This window comes from Erpetoichthys calabaricus, chromosome 14 (genome assembly GCF_900747795.2).
Source record: "Erpetoichthys calabaricus chromosome 14, fErpCal1.3, whole genome shotgun sequence".
NCBI lineage: Eukaryota > Metazoa > Chordata > Cladistia > Polypteriformes > Polypteridae > Erpetoichthys > Erpetoichthys calabaricus.
The window spans coordinates 17056525-17067687 of NC_041407.2; the positions used below are offsets into that span (position 1 = coordinate 17056525).

General features: G+C 41.1%; 1 protein-coding gene across 1 annotated transcript in view; it reads left to right on the forward strand.

Moving 5' to 3' along the window:
- hid1b (HID1 domain containing b) overlaps positions 1-11038 on the forward strand; it is an 82377-nt gene extending 71339 nt beyond the window's left edge. Inside the window, 2 exon segments of the mRNA XM_028818429.2 lie at positions 6667-6825; positions 9650-11038. Coding sequence (XP_028674262.1) covers positions 6667-6825; positions 9650-9713 — 223 coding nt within the window. The 3' untranslated portion in view covers positions 9714-11038.
- Positions 11039-11163: the final 125 nt, after the last annotated feature.

Sequence of the window (11163 nt, forward strand, 5' to 3'; positions counted from 1 at the left end):
GGAGGTTGAATTTGGAACGTAATTGTTCAAAAGATGCAAATATGTTGTCTATATAAAGATCTCTGAGCAATTTAATCCCAAAACTTTTCCAGGTATTAAAAACTGGATATGTTTGCGAGGGTTGAAAGAGGTGGTTCTCCTGCAGAGGTGCCGCGGATAAAAGATTTTCCATCTTAAAATGCTTTCTAAGTTGGTTCCATATTCTGAGTGAGTAAAGCACAATTGGGTTATTAGTATATTTGCGATAACTTGCATTTATAGGAGCACAGAGCAGGGAGTATAAAGAAGTGCTAAGAAGTGGTCCGCAATAGAAGTAAAATCCTGTAGCAGTTCTTTATACTCTGTATACGAGAAATTCTAAGGGAGACCACTGCGAATTTTTTTTAATTTATATTCTTTTCTTGAAATGGGTAAGAAAATGAAAAGTCATATATAAAAAAACTGCAGTATTTCACATTTTTAATTGGACAAATAACCTTGCGGTCCTAGTTCTGGAAGAAAAGCAACCTTTGTCTGTCCTAGCAGGAGACCAGAAGACGACAGACTTAAAAGAGCCCCTTCAGTTAGGGTTAGGGGTAGTTTGAGGGGTTAGAGTATAAGGAAAGAACAGTAGGGAAGTGCTCAGTAAATATTTAAAAATTTCACATGCATGTAACTGGTGGCAGCAGTGGGATTCTGTTGAGGCCCCTACAGAGATGGGTGCCAGCAGTCCTGCAGGGATTCCTAAAGCCACTAGAGGGAGCTCTGGATGTGTGACCTGATGTTTTTTTTTGTGATTGGGTCTGTTCAAGAAGTGCTAAAGAGGAGACCAGAACTGATCTTGACGAGTACAAGGATCAGATTTAAATGAGGCTACTGGCCATTGATCCATTGGACTTTATGGTAGAAGAGTGGAGCTGGAGAAGGGCTCACCTGGTGTGAGGAAGAGTGGCCAGAGTTGTCATGCAGGAAGATGAGGGAAGTTCCTCTCAGACTAGAAAAGATCAGCCCGTGTTACATTGGGTAGACTGCGGGTGGCTTAGTCTTTTCTTGTTTTTTTTATGTATGTTGTTATTATTTTAACTCCTTCGTGTGTTGTGTAGTTAATACAGCCACCCTTTCTCATTCATCTTGGGTCTCCATGGGTATTTTTTGAGGTATGGCATGCTGCATCTTCCCCTCCAGCTGACTACACATAATAAGTTTATGTTTTTTAGGCACCTTTGTGCCCCAAGTGAAGTGCAATTAGGGAAGAAGAATGTACACGTTTATCAAGATCTGATTCTTCCATTTCATTCAAAACAATGAATTATTGGTGTGCAAAATTTTACTGCTAAAATCACAACAGACATGTAATATGTCTTCATTACTGCACACCCATGGTATAAATCACAGGGTGCCATAAAACCTAGCTGACCAAAGTGCACACTTCTGCCAGATGGGACCTGTTTGGCAGCACTTCTTCAAAGTGATTATGGTCCCATCTAGAGTGGTCAGGCCTGTGGCTGAAGGTTTTCTTTACCAATCAGATTATTCATCAAATGAAGGCCCCTGCTATTTGTCAAATTTGTTATCTATCCCGTGACACTAAGCCTTTGACATTAGGAGTAGTCAGCAGTGTTTTACTTTTACTCACAAATGTACCTGCATGTACATTGTCCTCATGCACACACAAAACCGTATGAGATAAGTAACCTGGTTAAGGCACAAGCCTCGTTTCTTAAAAACCTCCATTTATGTGCGCCTCCTTTGTCAAAACTGTCCAACGTCATTAAACTTACAAAAAAAAAATGTCATCATTGGCTCAGTTGGCTTGTTTTATAACTCTAAACATACTAACTAGCTTTTTGATTTCCTTATAAATCGCACCCGGCGAGTAGGGTCATTATGACGGAGCAAAAATCAGTACAACCTACCTGGTCCCTAAAAAGCTCCATCAAGTCTTTAACAATCCCACACATCTGCTACATTTAAAATTTAAATTTCGCTCTGTGGCACTGAACAGATTCTTACAACATTCAAATAAAAACTTCCAGATATAAGAGATCATTTGTACCCTCAGCAGTTAATGAGAACAGGTAACAAGAATAAACGTCCATCATTGTCATGGCAGATTCGTAAGCACCACTGTATAGATAGGCATACATTTTTTTTAGTAGTTGTACGTATGAATGTTTTATAAAGGTATGCATGTTGGTGTTCATATACAGCATATGTGGTTTCCTATACTGTGTGACTCAGGCGCCACCGAGAGTGGAAGCCTTTTCAGCAGCTCCGTGTATGACTTTATTTTTCTCTTTTTTATTATTTTTTATTGATCACTCCTATCACTTTCTTTTATGTGGATTCGTTCCCTAGACACTTTTACAACGTTGTGAATTTCCCCTTGGGATTAATAATATCTATCTATCTATCTATCTATCTATCTATCTATCTATCTATCTATCTATCTATCTATCTATCTATCTATCTATCTATCTATCTATCTATCTGTCTGTCTGTCTGTCTGTCTGTCTGTCTGTCTGTCTGTCTGTCTCCATCCTTTTCTTTTTATATTTAAAACTTACAGTATGTCTATGTATACTTACTGTTGGCCAAGGGAATTTCCCTATATGGGATAATAAAGTGGGCGGCACGGTGGTAGCGCTGCTTCCTCGCAGTTAGGAGACCCAGATTCGCTTCCCGGGTCCTCCCTTTGTGGAGTTTGCATGTTCTCCCCGTGTCTGCGTGGGTTTCCTCCGGGCGCTTCCGGTTTCCTCCTACAGTCCAAAGACATGCAGGTTAGGTGCATTAGGCGATTCTAAATTGTCCCTAGTGTGTGCTTGGTGTGTGGGTGTGTGTGCGCACCCTCCGGTGGGCTGGCGCCCTGCCCGGGGTTTGTTTCCTGCCTTGTGCCCTGTGTTGGCTGGGATTGGCTCCAGCAGACCCCTGTGACCCTGTAGTTAATAATAATAATAATACATTTTATTTATACAAGGCGCCTTTCTGAGAACTCAAGGACACCGAACAAACAATAAATAAAAGGCACAAGTATAAACAACTTAAAACATCAGAAAATCTAAAAATTAAAACCAAACAAAACCACTATAATCAGAAGGAAAAAGAAAAAGCCATTTTAAAAAGATGTGTTTTAAGTTTACATTTGAAGGATGAATATGATTTGATATTTCAGAGCTCCGCAGGTAATGAATTCCAGAGCTTGGGAGCAGAACGGCTGAAAGCTCTGCTCCCCATGGTGGTTAGACGGGCGGGCGGGACGGTCAGATGGGTGGAGGAAGAGGATCTAAGGTTACGGGATGGAATGGCAACATGAAGAAGGTCAGACAGATATGGAGGGGTGAGGTTATGGATAGCCTTAAATGTTAATAGCGGAATCTTAAAATCAGTACGAAACTTGATCGGGAGCCAATGAAGCTGCTGCAAGACCAGAGTAATATGATGAATAGACGGGGTTTGAGTGATGCTACGTGCTGCAGAATTCTGGACTAACTGAAGCTTATGAAGAGATTTATTAGGGAGACCGAAGAGGAGTGAATTGCAGTAGTCCAGCCGAGAAGTAACAGGACTGTGAACAAGAATGGCAGTGGTATGAGGAGTGAGGGAGGGGCGAATGCGATTAATATCAATTATGGAGAATCCACTGCATCCACTAAATAATGTCATCTCCAGACAGAAGAGCAGCTTCAGCGACAGACTGCTGTCACTGTCCTGCTCCACAGACAGATTGAGGAGATCGTTCCTCCCCCAAACTATGCGACTCTTTAATTCCACCGGGGGGGGGGTAAACGTTAATATTTAACATTATACATAGTTATTGTCTGTTTTTCACCTGTATTATTATCATTCTTTAATTTAATATTATTTATTGTATCAGTATGCTGCTGCTGAAGAATGTGAATTTCCCATCGGGATTAATAAAGTATCTATCTATCTATCTATCTATCTATCTATCTATCTATCTATCTATCTATCTATCTATCTATCTATCTATCTATCTATCTATCTATCTATCTAATATTACGTTAGTTAGGATATAGCGGGTTGGATGATGGATGGAAGATAAAGCCAAAGTCAAATTTGTTTAGCCCTTCATGTGCTGTGAAGTCCAATCCCTTTTTACATCCTCAACTTGAGTCACCAATGATTTTGTGATATGAACACTGCTCGCTGCGCCACCCGATCACACTGTTTCAGCAAATCTACAGCAGATTAAAACCAAACTGATGCTTTCTTAATATGTTTCTGTTACCGGATTGCATGCAGCACCCTCTTTTCTGCTTGAGTGTGCGATTGTGCCTTGTGAAGTAGCAGCATATCTGTACGTGTAGAGTTCTTGCCTTAAACGCAGTGCTGCTGGGATAATAATAACAACACATGTATTTTTTACTTCCATAAGTATTCTGTTAGTTGTTACATTAAAAAGTAACCAGACTATGTAATGCAATTACTTCTATCACGTTACCGTAAACACTGCTCCCGAGATTAGCACCGCACGTTCAACTCGTTAAAATTAATATAGCGATTTCAGAAATATTAACTCAGATTTTTTCAACCAGGAAAAGGAATAATGTGATCGCCCAAGTGTTTGCTTCAGGAAATTTAACTTGTGGATGCCTCCACCATCTTCTTCCTATGGCTGCCGAAAAGAATAAATGAATCTCACACAGGGTATCGAGGTACAGTGCACAGACGAGAAAATTCTTATGTGTAACCTGATTAACGGTTTACATTGCCCGATAACTGGAAGACTCTAAGTGTGGCGACTCTGGTTCCTCAGAGACCAATATTCCAGTTTCTCTAACTGGAGTAAGGGTTTATGTGACATTTTAGAAACCTTGTTTCTGTGAATAATCCGGTCATTAAAGTGCATGAGAACGCACCAATTGATTCATTCACGTTTCAATATTATGCTTCAGTCCACTTGTGTGCTGAAGTTTGACCCTCAGTTGTTTCAAAGTTAAGTAAATGGAGTTGATGAGCAAGGAAAAGATACTGAAGTTCCCGGTATGCCAAGTAACTGGATGCTCCATCCATGCCGCTGTCATACATGTAGACCATGTGTAACCAGAATTGGTCTAATGGAGGTCACTTGTATGAAGTTTCAGTAGTTTGCAGTCTAAATGCACCTGAATGTGGAAGGATCAACTTGTGAGGAGTCTGTATGGTGGGCTGACCTACACAATGATGACCAAAAAAAACTCGGAGCAGCTCTATAGAAAAACACAAGTGAGGGGATGGAGATGAGAAACTATCCAAGATGCTGAATATTCCTTGGAGTCCAGAAGTGGAAAGAGTGTGGCACAGCTGTCGATCTGCTAGAGCGGGCCATCCAAGGAAACTGAGTGATCATGCAAGAAGACGACTAATGAGGGAGACCACCAAGAGAACTATGAGAAACTCTAGAGGAGTTACAAGCTAGAGTGGCTGAGATTGGAGAGACTTCGCAGACAGCCGCTGTTAAAAAGAACAAAACGCAGATGACAACCTGGCAGAAGGCACATGCGAGCCTCAGAAGTTAGCTCCACAAAAGTCCTTTGGTGTGACAAAACTAAAACTGAGTTTTTTGTCCTTCAGAGTAAACTCCCCGTTTGAACAGGACACATACTTGAGAGATGGTGAAAAATCCTGGGAGGCCATCATGCCAAGTGTTAACATTTCAGGTAGTCCTGGTGTACACTGTGTTTTCACGGCACATAGTGGGTACTCTGATACAAGAAAAGTGATGTTTGAATGTCCCATTATGTTGCTAACATGGCACACCCCTAGGAAAATCCCATTATGTGTCAATGAATATGGCAGTGAATTCTCCTTGATGAAGCTATGAGATCAGTCCAGCTGAACACATGTGGGTTTAAATGGAGTGAGTCCTGTTCTGTAAGACGCATAGCATGGAGTACCGCACTTTCAAAGTGTCGTTGAACCCGCTGGTCTGTGAATTTAGGCTGCACAGATAGGCTCTTAGGTAGGTGGACCTAAAAGAAAACTAGCCACTCAATATGGAAGAAACAAAGAAAATCAAATTCCAAGTCAATAGGGTGTTGCTGATATCATCATGACGATGTTTGTTTAAAAAAGAAATCATAGGTTATGGAAAGAACAAAATCCTAGTGAGCCATGTTCTGTGGCCTAAATGGCTGTTTTTCTAGTAAGTGTCAAACAAAAAAGTCACACAGTAAATGATTCAGGTTGCAGATTGGATTTCTGATTAACAACTTGTTTGGAAACCCACCAGAGACCAAAAAGACTCAGTCTGGCACAGTCTTGTCCTCTTCCTGCTATTTCTGCAAAATCAACACAGAGGTGATGGGAAAGCAGTGACAAGCGCATTGTGAGCGCGGCTCTCTCTCTCCTTTTTTTATTTCCTTTTTCTTGTCTATCTTTGTTACATTGTGAGAGGCTTGATAGGGCCATTGATAAGGAAGCAGGTGAATGCAGGATTGTCCTCTTTTTATGTGTGTGCCTGTTTCTGGTGATTTGTTGTCCTCGTAAACATATAAGGAAGAAGATTTTTTATGACAATAAACTCCATTGCATCAGTGGGGGCAGTGGGGGAGTTGGAGGTCAGGCGAGTCTCAGAGTTGTCCAGTCAGACTCTTTCCTTAAATGGCAGGAGAGTTAAATGCTATGTGATGTGCTTCTGTCAGTTTTCAAAAGTAACTGGTCTCAGCTCATTCATTTGTGTTCTAGGGGCCTAACAGATGAATCCGAGATTCTGAAGTTCCTCCAGCACGGAACGTTGGTGGGGCTACTTCCTGTCCCGCACCCCATCTTGATCCGCAAGTACCAGGCCAACTCGGGCACTGCTATGTGGTTTCGCACCTACATGTGGGGCGTGATTTACCTGCGGTAAGGAACTTCAGCCTGTCTTCACTCTGACAGTCTTTTTTTTCCTGAAAGTGCCTCCTCTTGTTCATGATTGCTTTGGAACAGGGCGTAAAACTAACTGACTAGATAAAGAAAGCCATTTGAGGAAATGAGGTACGATCGTTTCAGGTACAGTAATGAGGTTGTTAGCATCTCATCGTGCTGTGTAATGCCTCCTTCCATCCTGCTTACCTTAACCCCTAACAGTTACAGTCACATATGGGCAATATTTCTTACATTATTATATCATTATTAGTTGTATTGTGTGTATAGTTCTAGTTGCCATTCCTATCTATCTATCTATCTATCTATCTATCTATCTATCTTGTTCTGCCTACTACGCTAAAAGGAAAATCTATCTATCTATCTATCTATCTATCTATCTATCTATCTATCTATCTATCTATCTATCTATCTATCTATCTATCTATCTATCTATCTATCTATCTTGTCCTGCCTACTACGCTAAAAGGAAAATCTATCTATCTATCTATCTATCTATCTATCTATCTATCTATCTATCTATCTATCTATCTATCTATCTATCTATCTATCTATCTATCTATCTATCTTGTCCTGCCTACTATGCTAAAAGGAAAATCTATCCTATCTATCTATCTATCTATCTATCTATCTATCTATCTATCTATCTATCTATCTATCTATCTATCTATCTATCTATCTATTATATAATGTCTTTCACATCTATCTCTATCTATTTTATAGTGCCTTTCATATCTATCTATCTATCTATCTATCTATCTATCTATCTATCTATCTATCTATCTATCTATCTATCTATCTATCTATCTATCTATCTTGTTCTGCCTACTACGCTAAAAGGAAAATCTATCTATCTATCTATCTATCTATCTATCTATCTATCTATCTATCTATCTATCTATCTATCTATCTATCTATCTATCTATCTTGTCCTGCCTACTACGCTAAAAGGAAAATCTATCTATCTATCTATCTATCTATCTATCTATCTATCTATCTATCTATCTATCTATCTTGTCCTGCCTACTATGCTAAAAGGAAAATCTATCTATCTATCTATCTATCTATCTATCTATCTATCTATCTATCTATCTATCTATCTATCTATCTATCTATCTATCTATCTATCTATCTATCTAGGCTACCAAACATTGGCGACTACATCTGAAACTAAAGCTTAACATTGTTGGTTAATATCAGTAACATTAAAGTGAAATGTTAGAATCTGTATGTGCATGTTATCATGCATAAAAATATATCATCTTTTTTTCCTCATTGTACATTCTGCTGTTCTAGTCTTCCAATTTCTTTTCTGAAACTGATGATACTGCAGACTAGTTTACCAAAACTTAAACTATTGTAACATTGAGAGAGACACAGCTTGATTTGGCTCCAGGAAGACAGAACTCACCTGTTACTACGCTTTCTTTTACTAAAATCTGTTGGCCATTATTATAATCCATCCATCCATCCATTTTCCAACCTGCTGAATCCAAACACAGGGCCACGGGGGTCTGCTGGAGCCAATCCCAGCCAACACAGGGCACAAGGCAGGAAACAATCCCGGGCAGGGTGCCAACCCACCGCAGGACATACACAAACACACCCACACACCAAGCACACACTAGGGCCAATTTAGAATCACCAGTCCACCTAACCTGCATGTCTTTGGACTGTGGGAGGAAACCGGAGCACCCGGAGGAAACCCACGCAAACACGGGGAGAACATGCAAACTCCACGCAGGGAGGACCCGGGAAGTGAACCCAGGTCCCCAGATCACCCAACTGCGAGGCAGCAGCGCTACCCACTGCGCCACCGTGCCTCCCCCATTATTATAATAATAATAATAATAATTCTTTGCATTTATACAGCGCTTTTCTCACCACTCAAAGCGCTCAGCAATCGCAGGTTAAGGGTCTTGCTCAAGGGCCCAACAGAGCAGAGTCCCTATTGGCATTTACGGGATTTGAACATGATTGCCAGTGCAGATCCTTAGCCTCAGAGCCACCACTCCGCCATGTTCCTAGGCATGGCATGGCATGGCATGGGTCTTCTCAAAGAGGCGTGTGAGATGGAGATATTACCTCACAACACCACGACACCATATTGACACCACGGTCATGAATTGGCCCAGACGGTGGACCTGAAATTGGAGAATGAGGTCAGGTGAGCGACAGAGGAGAGAAGGCCCGCTGCCGGGGCATCGTAAGATGGAGCGGTGGAAGTGAAATGCAGCCTGGCTACAACTCGGGTTCAGCCACTGCGAAACTAAACGCCAACACTGCCCTCTTTTTTCTTTTTTTTTATTTTGTGCTTCCTCACGTGTCACCGAACAGCTGTTTGTGGACTGTACTGGGTGTAAATGGCAGTACTGGTCTGTAATGATGCAAAACTACGTTCATGAAAGAATCACAGAACATTTTCTGTTTTGGTTAATTAAAAATACAATAAGGCATTTTAAAAATAATCTTCAAAATTGGAATTGGGTTTTTTTTTTTTTTTTTTTAAGGAATCTCAACCTCTCCCAGAACTACCGTGGCACCTCAAGTGCAGCCTGGTGGTCCCTTGGAGACCACAGCCCTCAGTTTTGAAAACCATTGCCTTATAGGTTGTGGTAAATGTGGAAATATATATTGACAAGTTAGCAATGGAGTGTTGTTAGCGTTATAATGACAAGTCGATAACTGCTGTATAAAATAAACTGAAATAAATATAAAATGTTGTTAGCAAATCTCACAGCTGTGTGGTAGTTTAAAAAATAAATAATTCTGACATTTCTTTTTTTTCTTGTTCTATCCCCAGGAATGTTGATCCGCCCATCTGGTATGACACAGATGTGAAGCTCTTTGAAATCCAGCGGGTGTAAAAGTCTCGAGTCGGAACTGCCAATGAAAACAGAGCGGTCGCCTCTTTTGTTGCCCTCCCAGTAAAGAACTCCAACCTTTAGTAAATCCTAAGGAAATCACCGCCACTTACTGAATGTACTGCCTGCACAGCCAGGGTGATAGACAGAGGCTCTCAGAGCTTCATCTAGCAGCTGATGGACACCGGTCCTTTGAAGCTGGGTCTAGCAGCTGATGGGCAGAAGCCCCCATGACCATACAACAGCTGTTTCTTGGCATGACAGTATGTACAGATTGGGGGGAGCCATTACATGAGGGTGTTTAAAAAATGAAAACCCAATTCTCTGGGAAGCGTAATAAATTTGCACCTCACCCTAGACTTTGAACGCCATTGCAGTTCAGTTATAACCTCGAAGTGTTACCAAAACAGCGTGAAAAGAAGATCAGACTCACGGATTAAAGCACACTTGCTCATGATGACTAGGTGATGACAAGCATTTCTTAAGAGACCCCTGCCATACACCTCAAGAATCCCATAGGCTAGTCTCAGGGAGACTGACTGTCCCTAAAGATTATTAGGTCCAAATGAGATGGGAGTTCCTTTCCCTGGATTTAGTTATCGAATCTCTCTTTTCTGTTACCACTCTCCGACCATCGTTTTCTTTCCCCTTAACTCGAAGTCATGCTAGTACCAAAAACTAAGAATGTTATTCACTTTGGGGTTTCCCCATCTCAGCAGGCGGCTCTTTTATAATTTGTAGATTTGGCTGTTGTTATCAGAAAGGTGGAACGCTCCTTACCCTGTGCTGTTGCCAGTAATCTTGCCCTAGCCCTAGCACCACTATCTCCCTTAAAGTAGATCAAACACATTTTGTTTAGTTGCCAGTTCCCAGGTGATCCACACAAACCAACTGGAACATAACTGGTGGGCTTGCACACCAATTTTTTCCCCAACCCTTTGTCTTTTGTTGCTTTCATGGAAGAATTCAGTGGGTATACCGACTTGAGCACATTGAGAAGAGTACAGCACCATTTGAAAGACCGACCATTGTGAGTCCCATGTCGTGCCTCCTCCTTTTTCCTGCCGTCTTCATGCCGTGGAGAAAACTGTAACGTATACAAGTGACAGAAGCCGTGCAAACCCTGTCACGTTGCACACAGCCAGAATGTACCCTACCAGTTGCCAGTCTGCTCCATTTGTAGTGTTGCTTCTGTGGCTTCAGTTTTCACTACGCCATTGTGTTAGCTGTTTCAAAAGCAAATGAAATCTGTTCTGTCTGAAGGAATCTATTTTCCTTGGAAAAATGTAGAGTATTATAAATTATTTATAAATGAAATGATTCATTGATCTGTGTTTTGTTTTGTATTTCTGTTTGTGCTCTTACTATAAATAGCATTGAACTCTGTGGCAAAGAGAAGCAGAGTCCCACAAGGAACGAGTCTGACTTACTACCAATAATCCGACGCGAACAG